We start from the raw sequence: 18,408 nt of genomic DNA, 5'->3' as shown, positions 1-18,408 counted from the left end.
CAGAACCCTACAAAAATGAAGTATATACATAGAAAAAAAAACATAGAAATGCGAAAAAAAAATTGGAAAATTGCTGTTTTGGAAGTTGACCAACTGATAAGAAAAGTGTTCAAAAACCTCCAACCGAAAAATTCTGAAAAAAATTTTTTCTTCCTCACACTTAATAGTTTCCTCACGGCAAATCGGCAAGTCGGCAATTTGCCGTAAATTAAAATTTCCGGCAAACCGGCAAATTGCCGGTTTGTCGATTTGCCAAATTTGTCTACAAATCAATTTGCCGAACGGCAATTGCCGCCCAACCCTGCTGTAAGGGTACACGTGGCGTCAGGTTGTCTCATTTCGGTTTGACCTACCTTGATCTACAAAGAATGCGGGAGCAGAGACGGAGAGATCTCAACTGATTTCGCATTTTTTGTAGATCAGACCGTAATGGGACTGCCTGATTTTCAGCTTTGAAGTTTGAAGTATGTTTTTCAAAGACTTTTCGATAAAAAAAAATTTACCGGGAAATTCAAAACTAATGAGAAATTTTTTGGCGGACACTACAAATTTTACTAGGAAACATTTCGGCGGGAAATTCAAATTTTCTGAGAAAATTTATTTTGCTAAAACTTCAAATTTTCGGAATAAAAATTTTGGCGGGAATTCAAATTTCCTGGCAATCCTTCTACAATCAATTGATTGAAGTTAAATATGAAAATTCGATTTTTTTTGTTTTATTTCATTGAAAAATACTTTAAAATACATTTTATGAATCTGAAAATGACAACTTTTTAATTTTCACTCTTTCAATGTGAAAAATGCTAAAAATCACATGTTGCCTTTTTTGTTTTCGCTGATAACAATGATATCAATTTTAAATGGCAAGTTGCTCACAGTAGGGTATAATCAAATTTTCAAGTGTAAAAATATATGTTTACCTTTTTTTTTAGTTTTGTTGGTTTTTAGTGTTTCTGGGTGCATTTTCAGAACGTTGTCTCGAAAAAAAACATCGAAAACTTCAAGTTTCACAGTTTGACAGTTTGATCTACAAAAAATGCGTGAGTTTTTTTCCCAAAAACTGTGACGTCAGCCATGCGAACCATGCGAAATCAGTTAAGAGGTCTGCGTCTAACCTTCCGCATTTTTTGTAGATCACAACGAAATGGGACATTCTGACACCACTTGATACTCATTAAGAGCGGAAAGATTAAAAAAAAATTTCAGAAAATTCTCAACAGAGCGCGCTTGCATTTCAAAATGCCTATCGGCTATTTCCAATCGGATTTCAAGGATTTCAGCGATTCTAACAAAAAAATATTGGTAAAAATCGCGAATTTCATATTTTTTCTCGCGGAAAAATCCAAAAATGCCTACAATTGGCTTGCCTGCGTCGCCGTTTTCATAAATTGTATACATTTATCGATTTTAACACGGAAATCGATGGGATTGAATAGTATAAATATAATTATGATTGGAATTTGCATATGTGACCTTGTTAATATGAGTTATGCCATTTATGATATCATTTTTCTAATTGTTCATCCAAATGACAAATGGTAAGTAGTAAAAAGCTTAATTTTCAGAGCAAGAAATTGAATTTTTTGACTAAAAATTTGAATTCCCTGCATCTTTTTACCCCTGCCACGCATTTTTCAGCCTATTTTATGAATCTGTGCATTTTGTCGTGAGGCGCACGGTGTTTGCGTATTTTTGAGGCTACCGTACTCTGGAAACCTTGGGTTTTACCACAAATGACTGAATAAAAACGTAGTTTTGCACGACAATCTTGAAAATTGCATCAGATAATTTTTTTCAAAATATTTTTTCAACTCTGTGCAATTTGTCGTAAGATCTGGTGTACTAACGGTGTTTGCGTACTTTTCAAGCTACAGTAACCCGAACACAATTTTAAAAACTAAAATTCAAATTCCTCACCGTTTTTTACACTAAACCCGTGTTTTCAGCCATTTTTAAAATTCTGTGCATTTTGTCGTAAGACATGGTGCATCGATAGGTGTTTGCGCACTTTTGAGGCTACAGTAACCACAAAAACTCGAATTTTACACAGAAAATTAATTTTTATATATTTTTATGATAAAAACTCAACATTAAAATTGAAAAAAATCAACTTTTCCCAGCACTCCACCGCTGAGCTATGCCATGGAGCTCCTGGATTATTGGCTCCTGAGTTTCCAGGACATTACCCGCCGCATGACGTCATTTTTTGGAGTTTTAATGACCATAGTGAGGTTTTTTATCATAAAATTTGCACTTAATCGGAAATTTGACACAATTTCCAAAGCTCGGTTCGCAATTTGTTCTATAGCTATTGGATTTGTGCTGAGCTCGGGAATCACACTGTTTTTCTGGTTGAGATATGAATTTGTTGAGGTTAAGCCATGGATACCACCAAAAAAGTAAGGATTCTTAATTTGGGATAAATATTTTAGAATTTTCCAAAAAAATTTCAAAAAAAAAGTTTTTAAAAAATTAAAAAAAAATGTTTTCAGAATTTTTTTTCGAAATTTTCAAAATTTCCAGATGCTCCCAGTTTCCGCCAAACTACACAGTTTCCGAATACATGTCAACCATGGCTAAAGCGTACTCAAAAGCTGATCAAACGCCACTTCTCACTGTTTTTACTATACTTGATGGCCTTAGCAAGGTAGACTGAGCCCCCAAAAAATTTTTAAAACTTTTGACCAAACATTTCCAGATAATTCCAGCAGTAATTTATCCGATTTTCACATTTTTACTAATTCAGCAGCTGAGAGCTGCAATTGCGCTCCGGCGGAAAACTTCAACTTCAATGGGGAGCAGGCTGGAAAGGTTTGCTAAAAAACTAGACGCCGAATGAAATTTTGATTCCAAAATTTGAATTCAGCGTATATTTTTACCCCTAAGTGGCTTTTTCCAGACACTTTTAGAAATCTGTGCATTTTGTCGTAAGACCTTTGGTGTTTGCGTACTTCTCAAGCTACAGTACCCCTTCAAAACTAAAATTTTAGCTAGAAGCTTGAATAAAAAGTTTTCTAACACAGTTTTTCATAAGGATTCCGAATTTTTAGTTACTTTTCTTTTAAAGCACAATTTTACAGCACAAAATCCGACCAAACTACGAAAATGGTGATTCTAATGACAGTAACCTTTACGATATCAGAAGGTCCAATTGGGATCTGCTATATACTTGAAGGGACTTTACCGAAACGCTCTGTTTTTCGGTATGTGCTGGAAAAATTGCTGAAAATGCTGGGAATCTGAAATTTCAGAGATATCAACTACGATTTGATGGATGCTTTTACAATTTTCGTGGCAATCAACGCTAGTGTTCACTTTTTGATTTGCCTAGGCGTACATTCACAGTATCGGAAATCTGCAAAAGAATTGCTGTTTTGTGAGAGAATTTATAAAAATTTGAAGACCTCTAGGATAAGTGTAAGTTGGACATTTATTGGAAAATTTCAAAAATGCAAATTTTTTACCTCTCAAAAAATAGAGAATGGGCTTAAAATAAGTGCATTTTCACGTAAAATCTAGTTCATTAATCAGGAATTTTTGTCTAAATTTTTTTTCAGGTGACATCCACAACCTCCCAAGAAAATGTACCTGCAAGACGAATTGCTATTCAATAATCTTTAGAATAAACTTTTCAAAAAAAAACCTCCCGTCATTTTTTGAGACAGCGAAACCCAGCAGTTGTCGGCTGCTGCATACTCTAACTTCAAACACATCAGCCGACCTTTGCCGGGTTTAATTAGCGTCAGAACACGGCACCAGACATCTCACGGGTTCGTCAATATTATACAATTTCTTAATAGTATTTGCAACAAAGTTCCAATATAATTTTTTCTATAAATTTTGGGTTGAAATCTAATTATAAGTTTTCCTAATTAAAAAAAAAATTTTTTGAAAAAAGTGAATGTAAGTTTAAAATTTCGAATTTCCTGAAATTTTGGCGCAAAATTTAAATTTAAATTTAACCAATAAAAAAATCCTTAACGCTTTCAGGTTTCAGATTAAGAAATTTCAAAAAATTTAGGCGCGAAATTGAAATTGAAACTAAAATTTCAAACTTTCAAGGTTAGTGTTTTCAATTTTTAACTTTCCTATAATGTATTCTATAACACCCAAACGTTCTTTCTGATCGCCCATACATCATCCCCCATATCAGAAAATCAAGTATTTCTCTTCCTGCAAATCCTGTCCCTACCGTACCTTCTATCTGATCGAACGTAGTTTGCTTTCACCTTCTCTTCCGCGCGCAATCTTTCTGAAATTTGATCTTTCAATACTAGCTGAGAACCTGATTAATGGTCACTGGTCATTAGCGAAAAACTTGAAAATTTATTTATGTGCGAAATTAAAAGTTCAGATTTCTAATAAAAGTCCTGAGAAAGGGGCAAAAATGTAAACTTTGACCTACTGATTTTTGAAGTTTGAAATAGAAAAGTTATGGGCCATGGGTAATTTGCATAGCGATCAGGTGCGGAAAGGTCAGAAAAATTGGAATTTAGAAACATTTTTTACCGAAAAAACCAAACAATTTGCGGCCAACACCTAACAGAAATTTTTTAATTTTTTTGCGCTAGGGCCCAAAAAATGTCGGCCGCTATATTTTTTTTGCAGAACAAAAGTATAAAAAAAAAACTTTTACCTATGAATATCTAATAATCAAAACTCGAAAGTATGAGGTTTTTCAAAAAATTTTCAACTGTAAAAATGTTAAGAATCAGATTTACAATAATTCTTTAGTTGAAAACTTCTTTCTTGCTGAACTGTGGAAAAAGTTATGGCGGCCGACAGATGAAGGGCCTGCCCAATTTTTCGCAATTTCAAGTGGGCCGGTGAGATGTCGGGCACCATATTTTTCCAAAAAAAAAAACATTTTGTTACAAAAATTTTAATAATAAAGTAAGTTTGCAATGTTACACTAGTTAACAATTTTCTCCTGCTAAATTCTAGAGAAAGTTATAGCGGCGGACAATTCACGGGTTTGTAAAAAAAGTAAATTGGCCGTCTCGTTGAAATCTATAACGTTATTGAAATTAATTTGTTTAGATTTAAAAAATGTTCAATTCAAGATCAACTACATCTTTTCAATTAACAACTTCTAATTTTTTGATTGGAAAATATAGCGGCCGACATCTTACTGGTACTCTTTTAAGCACACGAAACCCAACAATGTCCCATTAGAAAAAATTCCTTGCAGCTTTTATGAGCGGCATTTCTCTTTCAAAGATCTCGATCTTTTTCGGGAAATTGTGTGTGTTTTCACGCCGCTAACATAGATAAGAAATATTTGATAAGGAATATTTGGAAATGGGATATATTTGTGTTTTTGTCCTAAATTATCAAAAACTTCATAAAATTATAGCGGCCGACACTCAACGGGGTTCAAAAGTGGGCCCGTGTTTTATGCAGTGGAAATACAGTGTCTTCGCTTGCCCCGGCAAATGTCGGCTGCTACAAAAACCCCCTTTTAGAATTATTTATTAAAAAAGCCAATTGTTGAACTAAGCTGCCCTACGTAGGAACCAAACTATCAACGAGGCAACCGAAAAACTTGCTTGCGTAATGGGTTTCCGTGGCAGCGAAACAACATACGTATTTGCCTAATTTTCTAATGTCACACAAAAATCGTTGGGATAGAAGAAATTTTCAAGTGGAAGAAGATGCAAAATCCTGTAGCTTTTGTAGATTCTATCAAGATAAGGGCGGTGATGAATGTTTTTTGATGCCTTTCTTCTGATGGGAATTAATTTTCACTTGCGAATTTTTTTCGGAAATCTTACGAAAGGTTTTGTTTTAAAAAAATTCGTGGAAAATTCTTACAGCCCCAATAGGCTACTTACACTTCATTCGGCCGCATTTTCTTACATAAAAATCTAAGAAAAAGTTAAGCGGCCGACATCTTACGGGCTCACTTGAGTTTACAAAACTAGCATTGAGGTGTCAGCCGCTATAACTCTTCCCACAACTAAGCTAGAAAAAAGTTGTCCACTAGTAAAATGTAGCAAATTTTATTCTTAACATTTACTTCGTTAAATATTTTTTGATAAAACCTACAATTTTCAAGTTATAACACAATTTGTGCACCTATCCCAAAAACGCCAAGAAACATATCCCTTATCTTTGATCAGCTGCGTCAATACACACGATCCTAATTATTTTGACGCGCAAAATTCTGTGAAAATGATCGCAGATATTCCCCGCCCCGCAAAGGTCTTAGCAAGTTCATTTAGTTTCAAAACCCCCACGAACAAACTGATTTTTTTTCAGATATGCGTCAGGATATCCAATGCCTACGTGGAATTGCTATAATTTCAGTGTTTTTGTTTCATTTGTTGCCTAATCTGTTTTTCAATGGATTTCTCGGAGTTGATATGTAAGTTAGGTTTAGGCTTAGGCTTAGACTTAGTCGTAGTATTAGGCTTAGGCTTATGTTTAAACTTAGACTTAGTCTTAGGCTTAGGCTTAGGCCTATGTTTAGCCTTAGTCGTAGTCTTAGGCTTGGGCTTAGCCTTAGTTGTAGTCTTGGGCTTAGGCTTAGGCTTAAGCGTAGGCTTAGGCTTGGGATTAGCCTTAGTTGTAGTCTTAGGCTTGGGCTTAGCCTTAGTTGTAGTCTTGGGCTTAAGGTTAGGCTTTGGCTTAGGCATAGGCCTAGGCTTAGGAGTAGGTCTAAGTTTTGGCGTAGGCATAGGCTTAGGCTTAGGCTTTGGCTTTGGCTTAGGCATACACTTAGGCTTAGGCTCAACCTTAGGCTTAGGCTTAGTCTAGGGCTTAGGCTTAGGCTGAAACCTAGGTTTATGTTTAGGCTTTGGCTCAGGCTTAGACTTAGGCTTAGGCTTAGGCTTAGGCTTTGGTTTAGCCTTAGTCGTAGTCTTAGGTTTTGTCTTAGACTAAGGCCCAGACTAAGGCTTATTCTTAGGCTTAGGTTCTGGCTTATTCTCAGGCTTAGGCACGCTATTGGAAAAATTGTAAGCAAATACTTAAATTTCAGATTTTTCGTCATATCCGGCTACCTGATGGCCAGAAACCTTACCAAGTCGAAGCTGACTTCGATTCGAGATTTTTTGGAGTTTTACTACAGGAGGTAAAATCCGTGAAGCTTGGTAATTTTGAAACTTGCTGAAATTTTCAGATTCCGCCGAATCCTGCCACTCTACTATCTCCTCATCTTCTTAATAATAATCATGGTGCATCTATGGCTTCCATACATTCTATGGGAGAACAGTAATCGGTACTCCATTGCCTCCCTGTTTCTAATGACTAATCAGCTTGTGATCCATGATCAGGCAGATTATTTTAATAGTGTAAATTTTGAAAATCAGGTCAAAATTTGAATGAAAGTTAATTTTTTTTGCAGTTCCGAGCTGAATCCACCGCTATCAACGCTTTTTTGCATTTGTGGTCGCTATCCCTGGAAATGCAGTTTTACCTACTTGTACCGTGCATATTTTTTGCGCTTCAAATTTTGAAGAGCGACTATTTGAAGGTACAGTACTCCAATACAGTAATCCTACAGTATCCTAGCATATATTGTGAGAGTACTGTAATTGGAGGGCTGATGTAGGGTTACTGTAGAGTTACTGTAAACATTTTGAAATCTTCCGTTGTCCGTAGTCTTGGATTATTGTTTAGCCACCTATATGCTCCTACAGTAACAATTACAGTACCCTGGATTACCCTTAAAGTACTTTTACAGTAAGTCTACCGTACCGCACAGTAACCACTATAGCACCCCCTTCAGTACTCCTGCAGTACGTCTGCAGTACCTCTTCAACCACAGTACCCTTACAGTAATCCTACAGTACACCAGAAATACTTTTACAGTAGTCCGACGTTATCTCTACAGTACCCCATACAGTACCCGAACATTACCTATTTTCAGCTCCTGGCGGCCATCCTCACCACTACCATCGGTTTTGTCTGCTTTGCCCTAGTCCTCGACTCCTTTGCCTTCAACTTCATGTTTCTCAGATTATGGCAGTTTTCAGCGGGATTTGTTGCCCTATTCTGGAGCAAAATTGAGCAAAAGCTTCCAGAAAAAAATTCTGAAAAATCTGAAACCGCTAAGCCAACCTGGATATCTGAAGATGATCAGGTTACGGTAGCCCTGGTAGTTTTAGGGGTCTGCATTATGCCTTACGATGTGAATGTTCTGGTGATCAGGCCCTTGGTTACTGTGGTGACAGCTTTCATAATCAAGCTGCAGTCGGAGAGTAATCAGGTAAGATTTTGCGGTGAGAAAAATTCACAGTAACCTTTTAAAATCAGATTCTGAACTCTAAAACTCTGAGCTACATCGGAGATATCAGCTATGTCACGTACCTGGTCCACTGGCCAGTTATCTCAATTTTCCTGACGTCAAGTGTGAATAGTTATGTTTTTTGTATTGGTAAGTTTGGATTCTAGTACATCAAACCTACAATATCATTGTTACAGTAACCACCGTTCTCGCCTCTATCGCACTGCACCACCTTTTCGAAAAGCAGTACCTCCAGCTAGACTTCAAGCCATTAATCCTGCTCCTGCTTATTTTAGTCTCTGCAAATTTTTTACTGCAGTATAGTGTCGAAAACCAAAAGTTCTGGAAGCAACACGTTCCGGCTGTAATTCAAAAAATTGTGGACAGAAATCTGAACCAATTAAATGTATACTCGCAATTGGATCACATGAAAAATGGCACATGTGCTGAGAGGAAGCTGATTGATCCTGGAGATAAGAGTATTGTCTACGCCTATTGTAGGTACCCGGTGAGTGCAAGGGTTACTGTAGGTGAGAAGGGTCTTCTGGGTAGGAAGTAGTATGGTAATTGTACTGAAAGTTGTGCAGGAGCTTTGTAGAATGTAATAAAGGAGTAGGGTGGGAGAGAGTAATGGTAAGTTACTGTAGGGTTACTGTAGAAGAACACTCTAGGAGAACTGTAGAAATTTGGTGCTGGGGGGTACTGTAGCATGAAGATAATAATTAGGGTTACTGTAGCAGTACAATATTTTTAAAGGTACTGTAGATATATGGTTCTCTAGGGTTACTGTATGATCACAGTAGAAACACGCAACACACGCTGAGAATATAATAGTACTGTACGATAGTGGCACGGTAGGATTTCACAAGGCACTGTAGGAGTACAGTACGATTGACGTCTGCCCCTCAAAGGGAGGGGGCGCTTCTAGACGCTACTGTAAAGTTCTGAGAGTGTAGGGGTACTGTAGTTTTTGATATTATAGGTATACGGTAGGGCTACAGCAACCTGAAAAAAATTGCAAAATTTCAGAAAAAACACGGAAACGTGTCAGTTATGACAATTGGAAACAGCTATGTTATGCAGTTCACCAACCCGATAAAATCGCATTTCAAGCAAAATTACTCGGACTACCGGTACTACTCGCTTCAAGGTAAGACAGACTAAAATTTTGACAGGAAAAGCTGCATAGTTACTGATTTTCAGAAGGATTTACGCTATATGCGGACTCCTACGACTCTAGCAATGCTCTGAAAACTTTCAAAAGCCACGTGGCTCGGCACAAGCCAGATGTGCTCTTTATCATTGCGAAGTAGGAAGATCGTGAACAGCTTTTGCCAAAAATTCTCGAAAATTGAATTTCAGATACTCCCGATCTCTGAAAGCCCTTATTCAGGCTAACGATACCTTGTTGAATCAGATCTCGGAAAATATTGAATTTTATGAACGCCACGCCCGGAAAGTGTACATTCTGGGGGCCCTTCCAACTTATTCAGCAAACTTTTTGAATGTATTCCTGCAGAATGTGATGCGAAATCCAGAGGATATGGAAAAATTACATTTGAATCGCAAAAAAGCGGACGAGGATGTAAAAAATGTAAAGAAAAGATTCGAAATCGCGGGGAGACAATGCAAAAAGTGCCGGGTAATTTTTAGGTTGGCTTACACCATTTTAAGGGATTCATTTCAGTTTATCGATCTAAATCCTGCATTTTTGGAGAGGGAAAAGTATCTAACATTTGATCGGACCTCTTTGTTTTCTTATCATGACAATACTGGGCATCTGCTGCCGGCGGGTGTAAAGCTCTGTGAGCCCATACTCAAAAAGATAGTCGAGGGGGTCTTGAACTCTATGTGATGTAATAAAACAAAAATTATTTTGAACCTTGTAATTTATTCGATTAATAATATCTTACTGTAAATAAAGTTCAATCCTTCTTGGTCTTTTCCTCAATTGTCCATCTGTGATCCTGTCGCTTTTTGATCACGACTGGAGTTTGAAACGAGTAGTTGAACGAAGATTCAGGAACAAAATATTCCACAAGTGGCGCGAACCAGTAACAAACAGTCCACATAAAGGGAAGAACTTTGAACTGAAAAAAGTTAGGTTTGAATTCTGGTTTTGATACACTACTCTAACGGGCCTTATAACGATCTCATAGTGCCTTTCGCTGTCTTCTTATGATACCCTTTCGGTACCATTGCAGTTACGGGACCCTAATGATACGTTTACATATGATATGAAGAAGCTTATTTGTTAGTGTGATCACCAGTTGCCTTCCTCTACCCAACGAATATCATAACATATCAAAGCCCCATAATAAATATAAAATCTTTTGTTGTTCGGGTTCCCTCACACTGCTCTTACAGTCTTTGTATTGCGCTCCCAGATTTGTAAAGAAGCTCACCTCAATATTGAAATTGGCACTGAAATATTCCCATTCGCACGAGACTACTTCTAGTATAACACGAGATTGCGGTGGAATTTCAAAACTCGAATCAATCAATCCATTTGTTGCAGTTAAATAATTATTGTGCAAAGAATTCGACAGGCTTCCTCTGTAATTTGTGCTATAGTTCATTTGGCCGATTTTAAGACCCACTCCACACTAATAAAGTTGAATCTACAATTGTTCTCATAAACAAACACATTGGAATAACGGCCACCCAATTTGTAGACAGTCAATTCACCAGTGTCGCTCTTGATTATTTCGCCCTCTTCTATAATGAATTGCTGAATGTCGTCGAGTTGTGATTCGATGGGGTGACTGATGAAATCAAACGTCATGTAGCTCATATCAGACGGGCTGGAAAATTTTACTGTTTATTCAATTTGGTTAGGCCATAATTCCTAATATTTTTCAAAATATATGAATGATTGGACTGACAATGAATGATTGGACTGACAGTATTGATCACGGCGACCAAGTTGATATAATATATCTAGACTTTTCCAAGGCATTCGACCGGCTCCCACACGATTTACTTCTAGACAAACTAGTATCTTTAAGAATGAGCAAAAACTTACTGATATGGTTGAATGAATTTCTCTCAAATAGAAGCTTTATATATCTTCAACATTACCCGAAAAAGTAGCATGTAAGCAGTTTGCAGATGACACGAAATTGTATGTATCGACCCCTAAGACTGAAAGCGAAAACAATTTACAGTCTGCTCTAGATGCTGTAGTAGATTGGACAAGGGGATCAAAACTCACTCTAAACCAATCTAAGACAGTTCACGTCACAGTAGGAAAACGTAGAACAGATTTCAAATACCACCTTGACGGTTACCCTATAGAGCGAAAAACAATTACCAGAGACCTTGGATTTCTAATATCAGAAAAACTGGATTTCTCGGAGCATTGGAAGAAATCTATCAATCTGGCGAAATTTCAGCTGGCCAACATTTTTAACCAGTACAGTACCTCCAATAAAAACCTAATGATTCTTTTATACAAAACTTTCATTCGTCCTCGTCTAGAATATGGAACAGTAGTGTCTTCTCCGACGAAAAAATCGGATGAGAAAGCAATAGAGTCTGTGCAAAACGCGTTCACTAGGCGCCTTTATAGTAGAATCAAAAAAAGGTATATTAATCCAACTGATAAAGATTAAAAAACAGCCATGGAACGTAACGAACTATTCAACCTTCAAACCTTAAGCACGAGACGTAAAATAATTGACAGAATCCAAGTAATCAGAATGAATACTGGTAAAGTAAACTTAAAAACATCTGAGTTTTTTGAGCAACAAGAGACCCACACTCGTTCTAAAAAGAAATATGTCTGGCGCACAGGAAAAACTAAACTTAGGAGACACTTTTTTGTTAACAGAACGCTTTCTACTATGAAACAACACTGATCTGATATTATTCTTAATTTGTCCTCTTCCCTTCCACGTCTTGATCTCTCCTTGAATATTCCCGATTTGCATTTCCTATTGATTTTTTTTTCTCTATTGTGTTCTGTCTGTATTTTTTCTATTATTATTTTTTGCCTGTTGTGCATATTATTTTCACGACTAAAAATCGTAATAAATTAAATTAAATTAAATTAAAATATAAATATGGTCTCAGGTTTCAAACAAGATGTTTAGTCGTTGATTACAAGAACGTACAGGTGAGTTTGCAAAGTTTTGAAATTTGTATAAATCACACAGAGATACAAAGATTTGGCAGCGCAAGCCGGATGAATACTGCTTATTTTAAGCCTAAGCCTTGAAATGCATCCATTCTCACCTTCGAATGACCCAATCCAACTCCAGCTCGTCGTAATCTTCAAGGATCACAAATGAAATCAAATATGTTCCAGGATCAAGTGTGCCGGGTGTTAATTCCAAATTCAAGTCATATGCATGAGTAATCATCAGAATCTTATCACATTTATTGTCCGCAGTTGCAGAATAAACAATGCAGAACAGTATACACTGAATTTCGATTGGTTAACTTAGCGTCTTTTTCAACACAAATTCACCCTATTTCTCAATTGTTCCGCTTCTAATCTTAGCGCTTCTTTTCGTCTGATAACCTCAATAACCAGCTCGCATCTTGTTTTGAGAAATAGTTTTAAAATTCTGAAAAGTTTGAAACAACTCATTATTATAACGATTGGGCATGCCTACTCTGTCTTGCCGTTCTTTGGAACCAAAGTCTTTCGAAAACGGATTTCTTTCCAGCCTTCACGATAATGACAAATTTCAAAGCATGAAAAGAATCGAGACAAAATATGCAAGTCCACCCAATGGATGCTAGTCGTTGAGAGAACATAGTCGAAAATATTCCCACAAAGGCATTTTTCTGAATCATAATTTATCAGTATATTCTTTCCAATTGGAACTTGCCATCGAATCTCGGTAAATGACCCCATTTCAGTGTACCCGTGCCTTGATCTGGCAAAGAGTAAGTAAAGTTACCAATCAAGACGAGTCGGTGGCCCTCGTGAATTTTTGTATCCAGAATTGAATACCCGTGATTTGGACTGATTTGATTTTTGAGAAAGATATCCCACTCTTCAGAACCTTCCTCACAATAAGTGCTGCAAGCCGTCACAAGAAACTTTGATTTTCTGAAACAGTCTTGAAAAAATAACAGCTTACAATGTAAGTTGGTTGCTTAAAAACAACCAAACACACCGACAAGTATTCGGTAAAGAAATTCAAGCAAACTCACTGCATGCTTAAAATGAAGTCCCAGATATCGTTATCACTGGAGAGCTTATTCAAATAATAGGTGGAAGTGAATGATCCTGACAAAAAAGTAGATTAGATTAAGGTGCTAACCTTCAGTTACCTGTCAATTGAAGGAACGCAATATCTGCGAAGCCTCCGTGTAGCTTTGCATAGGATCCTCCAAGCTTTGCGAATGCCTTTTGGATTAACGCCGCCCACGCTTGCTTTCTGACCATAGGTGTGAATATCTCATACGATGCCGACGAGCTTGGAACGTGAAAATCAATTTTAATCACTTTCCATTCTCCATTTATCAAAAGTCTAAATCACAATATTAAGGTAATACTACAAGTTATCCGATAGCTCACCGAATCTGAGCGATACCGTGCTTCATCGTGAACCATCTCTTCGGAACTATCTGATCAAGCAGTGTCTTGCGCCTTGCAATTGTCTGCAAGGCCGCAATCAGCCAGCAATCTCCCACTCCCAATTGAAAGACTTGGAACGGCCTTGGATCACGCCAAACTGTCCATGAATCTGTCTCGTGACGTACCGGGGGAACTGACACGAATTCTTGAGGAGCTGCCCATTTGATTGGATAGTCTTTCTTTATTGGTAAATCTCCTAGCGAGGTGTCGTTAGGAGGAAATTCTTCGTCGACAAACACCGAGCCAAGCTTGTGGCTCTTTGCAGGTGATTTTGTGTCTTCAAGTAACTGAACTCACTTCAATGACTTTGCCAGTTTATCACATTCTTTATCACTTTTCCTGAAAACCTCTTCTCTGGTGGGCAGCAGAGTGAACGACATTGCCACTAGGAATTCAAAAACAGAAATAATCGAAATTCGCCGTATTTTGATGATTTTGATGTGTTGGAAATAATTGTCAAAAGGCCACGTAGTTTTTTTTTGTCGTGTTTTATAAAAAAGTTTTATATTTCCGCTATTTTTGCAGTCAGTGAAAAAAAACCAATAAAACAGTGGACTTTTACAAGGAATTGTTTTTTTTTCTAAAAACGTGACTTCATACTGCGACTCACAGATTACTTAATGCGTCGACTTACTAGGGGCCCATAGGAAATTACCCATCGGAGTTGCATATGAGACCTATGTCATTCGATAGCCCGTGTTTTAAAACGGTTACTCGTTAATTTTTATCCGAAAAACTCCAGAATCAAGCTCACGGCGGGCACTCAACGATCCTGAAAATAGCACTGTAACAAAGTGCCAATTTCCCAATACGCCTTCATGAGTATATGCTCCGATTAGGAACATCTGCTGGTAGACTTTTGTAAGATAGAACAACTCAATCATGCAGCTGAAAGCTGAAATCTTTTGCTCAAACAGATATAATAGTAGTACTGTAAAATAACAAAACGCTGGGCCTTCACAAAACAAATTTATTCAAATCTCGATCACAATTATGTACTGGTTTGTTGGAGAGCACTTTTGATCGTAGTCGATTGCGTCAGATGTGCTGATTTTCCACACACGAAGAACATTTTTTCGTAGTGCACAATTGACCCATTCTTAGTGTAATAGTGATCTAGTGGACTGCAAAAAACAATATTCGAAATTGTCTCTACGGTAGGATAGAATTTTCAGAAAGAAACCCAAACATGGTAGAAACTCACTGAATATGAAAAGCATTGAAGTCGTTTCGGAATGACACGTATTGCGTCACTGGTAGCAGATTCCACGGATGTCCATCATGATTGTAGTTGTTCAGGAATGTTGTATTGACCGCCACACCAGCATCCCAACTCGCCTCCCGCACACCAGTCGGCCCACCTGAACAGTCGGTCTCACATGGGGAGATTCCGCCAAGCCAGTAATGATCGTCAATTCGAATGGCACCTTTATTGGCATCACCAAAATATACCGTACGGCTGTGAGGTGTAATATCGACCGTATTGCCTGGCGGGTATTTTGGACTCACTGAATACATTCGAAAATCATTTCGCATTGGCCAACATTTTAAACTCACGTTTCTGTGCAAGACCCTGAAATTCCGGATCTGAATCGACTCCACTGAGAGACGCACCGAATGATTCGCACCTGACCACTGCATCCGCACGAGTCTCCACTTCATGGTTATTGATCTATAAAGTTCTCAGGATTTTTATGAAAGTTGACCACAATAACAGGCTTACGTAATGACAAAAGACGCGAGACGGCCGCTCGAAACGATACACCTCGTCAATCCAATCTGGCTTATCAGGACATGGCCCGTACTCATAATGAATCTGGTCTGAAATTACAGTCCATTTGAGTTTATAGACCCATGTCTAGAACATACGCATTGCACAGAGCGCACATGCTCCTGTAGCAGCCATCGTCGGAAGTCGTTCGGTTGTACTCATACTGAGACTATGTGCGTTACAGTACTCATCGGAAGATGCTCCCTCGAAGATTCCCCCCTCCAAGCTGTTATTGCCGCTCTTTGCTCGGTAGTCCGTTTTCTTGAAACCACTGGAAACTTTTATAATTTTGAAGAAAACTCGACAGATAGGTAACTAACTCATTCTTGTAAGAACTCGTCAAATAGCATTGATGACCCTTGAGCAGACTCTTCATAGCATTGAAATCATCAGCGTGACCGGACACTGGATAGCTCTTCACATTCAGAATATTTCCGATGCTTGCACACTTCTTCTCGAGGCCACTTGCATCAAACTTCTCCACTTCGTTTCCGTACTTATCCGTGAACTTTCCATTGTAAGCGATGATGTCAGTTTGGGTGATTCTGAAAATTAAGATGGTAAGGCAGCAGAGATATTCAAAATATTACCTGACATAGCTACTTGTCGGGAACACGGCTCCATGAGAGTACACTCCGATCGGGTAGATCTGTGCGTAGACCTTCGCCAGATGGAACATCTCAGCCATTGTCGTTGGAGGTGTGTACTCACAGATCACTTGATGCTTCGACTCAGCTTTGAACATCATAATACTTCCCTGACGAGTGTCATACTTGTAAGCTGCACCTTGAATGTACACTCCACCATGATCATTGTTAGGATTCGTGAAGTAGTCGTTGAGGTTCGGAACATTCACCCAGGCAGCACCGATGTTCTCCATATCGTTCAAGTAGATGCTCAAGGCCTCCGAATAGAATATTGCGACTTGAGATTTGACATCATCTCCAACCCCCGTCTGACAGATAGCCTTGGCCTGGGCCCAAGTGTACTTTCCGTTGTGAAGTCGGTAGCACTTTCCGTGGATTTGCCAGTGATCTTCTGCACATGCCAAGTTGATTACTGGAAAATTTGATGGATGAGTAAACGATAAACAATGTGTAAAGCTAGCAAGAGACTTTACAGTTCACCCCTACAGTATTCCTACAGTAGCCAGAACCCCCTCACTCACGAAAAGTGCACTGCGTCTTAGTTCCATACTGCGCTGAATCGATGTGGTACGGGATCCGACTGGCACACGCTTCCTTGGCATCCTTCGCATTTGAGGACCATCTGTCAACCGTCGCAGTGCATTTGTGTCCTTTTTCAGGAATGTTGGCGTCCACTGGAAGAATGTCTCCACCAAGCATCCAGCACACTTTCATTGATGTCATATCGGCTGTCTTGCTGTGAAGTTCTTGAAATTGACTAAAAGTCAATGTCGTTGAGTGTGCTCTTGGAATGAGCAGGGCGATGAAGAAGGCAAGAAGCTGGAAAATTTAACGTTTCAGGGTTGGAAGTCACCTCTACAGTACCCCATACCGTACCCTTACAAAAGACCCCAACTCACCATTTTCTGCTTTTTTGATTGTTTATAGCAACTGCCACTATAGAAGTTCTCTTCAATTGCAAAAATAGTAGAAACTGAATTTTCTGATCAAAAACGTTTCTTTTATGCACATTTCATCTTGATAAGGGCTTTATTCCACATTTACACGTTTTTATTATTTTATAAAGTTGAGGTTTTTCAAAATATTGAAAATTAGAAATTAGTTTTAAAAAAAATTACTTCACGTGTTTTGAATTTGCCTTCAAAATTTTGCCCTGTACCCGTTCCCCCTTCTAGCACCCCGTTCACCTTCAAAATACTTGGTTTAGTTGTGGTGGGCAAAGCAAAACATTCAGGCAAAAATCCTGCGTCTCCATGCTTTTACCTGATCTCTCCTCCAGCCGGTCAATTTGAAAATGTTGTTGTTTTGAACACGCAAACATTCGTCCAAAAGCTTCTCCCCCATCAAGGACACTCGGAATTTGAATTTTTCGGCGGAGAAGATTGGGTACTGTAGGTGTGATGTTGGGTGTTGGATCCAGGATCTAAGTGGGGGGTACTGTAGTTTTAGAATTGGAGGGATACTGTAGTTTGTGGTATGTTTTAAGAGGTTTTAATTTAACATGTAATTAAAATTTAATTAACGTAGAGTTTTGATACTGTTTTGATACAGTTTTACTGTAGTTTTTGGACTGGGTTACTTTAGCACTCTAACAAGATTACTGTAGTTTTGTTAGGATTACTGTAGATGACAAGATTACTGTAGTTTCAAAGTTGGGATCACTGTAGTTTTTTTTAAAAACACAATTACTGTGTTTCTCAAAATGGAACTTCAGAAGTTTTCTGGCAGGACTATTGTAGTTTTAAAAGTAGGATTCCTGTAACTTTTTAAAAAATAATGTTACTTTAGCTGCGGGTAGGGGTGGCAAGAATACGACCTGCGACCTAGCGGTACTATGTTTTTTTTGCAAATTTTTTTTGCGGATAATTTGTCATTTTTCCTTTTATATGAGAGTCTACTGAATTTAAAAAAAAACTATCAGGATTCGAAACTTTTGATAGGTTAACAACTCGTAAGTTTTTAGTTTTTCTTTAAAGATTACATTGACAAAATTCGGACCTAGCTAAAGTTGAAAATCGGCTTCTAGTGGGTGCGTACCATGAAATATAAATGCTCATCATATTATACAATTTATTCATCAATCACCTTTTCCTCATATTCTCCTTTACTCTCATAATCTCAAATTTTCTTTGAAGGGAGATACATTTAGCTGCCAACACATCGCCAC

The 18,408-nt window shown here is 38.0% G+C and overlaps 4 protein-coding genes and 1 non-coding gene across 6 annotated transcripts; 2 read left to right on the top strand and 3 right to left on the bottom strand.

Moving 5' to 3' along the window:
* Positions 1–1,239: 1,239 nt before the first annotated feature.
* Positions 1,240–3,614, top strand: srw-66 (G-protein coupled receptors family 1 profile domain-containing protein; the record flags this gene model as incomplete). The annotated part of the gene is made up of 7 exons (NM_061535.3): positions 1,240–1,538; positions 2,121–2,399; positions 2,524–2,647; positions 2,699–2,811; positions 3,081–3,203; positions 3,252–3,417; positions 3,558–3,614. 7 exons carry the CDS (start codon positions 1,240–1,242, stop codon positions 3,612–3,614), a joined length of 1,161 nt encoding a protein of 386 aa, NP_493936.2.
* A 2,649-nt stretch (positions 3,615–6,263) lies between these two features.
* On the top strand, positions 6,264–10,167 carry oac-30 (Acyltransferase; the record flags this gene model as incomplete). The annotated part of the gene is made up of 11 exons (NM_061534.4): positions 6,264–6,367; positions 6,983–7,075; positions 7,124–7,295; positions 7,349–7,477; positions 7,874–8,212; positions 8,260–8,380; positions 8,428–8,738; positions 9,260–9,380; positions 9,434–9,539; positions 9,593–9,872; positions 9,918–10,167. The coding sequence occupies 11 exons, from the start codon at positions 6,264–6,266 to the stop codon at positions 10,083–10,085; spliced, it is 1,944 nt and encodes a 647-aa protein (NP_493935.3). The 3' UTR covers positions 10,086–10,167.
* On the bottom strand, positions 10,105–14,220 carry clpr-2 (Calpain catalytic domain-containing protein; the record flags this gene model as incomplete). 2 transcript variants are annotated; one of them, NM_001322708.2, is made up of 10 exons in its annotated part: positions 10,105–10,320; positions 10,636–10,786; positions 10,831–11,034; positions 12,467–12,654; positions 12,702–12,801; positions 12,850–13,024; positions 13,069–13,292; positions 13,397–13,472; positions 13,517–13,716; positions 13,764–14,220. In NM_001322708.2, 10 exons carry the CDS (start codon positions 13,787–13,789, stop codon positions 10,156–10,158), a joined length of 1,509 nt encoding a protein of 502 aa, NP_001309563.1. The 2 variants fall into 2 exon arrangements, with proteins under 2 accessions (NP_001309563.1, NP_001379964.1); NM_001393002.1 differs by lacking the exons at positions 12,467–12,654; positions 12,702–12,801; positions 12,850–13,024; ... (2 more) ...; positions 13,517–13,716; positions 13,764–14,220 and having other exon boundaries at positions 10,156–10,320; positions 10,831–11,024.
* Positions 14,221–14,778: 558 nt separating this feature from the next.
* clec-119 (C-type LECtin) lies at positions 14,779–17,217 on the bottom strand. Its single transcript, NM_061532.5, has 9 exons — positions 17,141–17,217; positions 16,763–17,060; positions 16,185–16,653; positions 15,915–16,139; positions 15,693–15,865; positions 15,547–15,644; positions 15,381–15,495; positions 15,028–15,331; positions 14,779–14,947 (listed from the first exon to the last, which is right to left on the bottom strand). The coding sequence occupies exons 1-9, from the start codon at positions 17,141–17,143 to the stop codon at positions 14,815–14,817; spliced, it is 1,818 nt and encodes a 605-aa protein (NP_493933.3). The 5' UTR covers positions 17,144–17,217; the 3' UTR covers positions 14,779–14,814.
* Positions 17,151–17,171, bottom strand: 21ur-12864. The gene has a single exon (NR_050832.1).
* Positions 17,218–18,408: the final 1,191 nt, after the last annotated feature.

Source organism: Caenorhabditis elegans, chromosome II (assembly GCF_000002985.6).
Source record: "Caenorhabditis elegans chromosome II".
Lineage (NCBI taxonomy): Eukaryota > Metazoa > Nematoda > Chromadorea > Rhabditida > Rhabditidae > Caenorhabditis > Caenorhabditis elegans.
The sequence above is the reverse complement of the archived record's forward strand: the minus strand, read 5'-3'. Positions and strand labels throughout refer to the sequence as shown.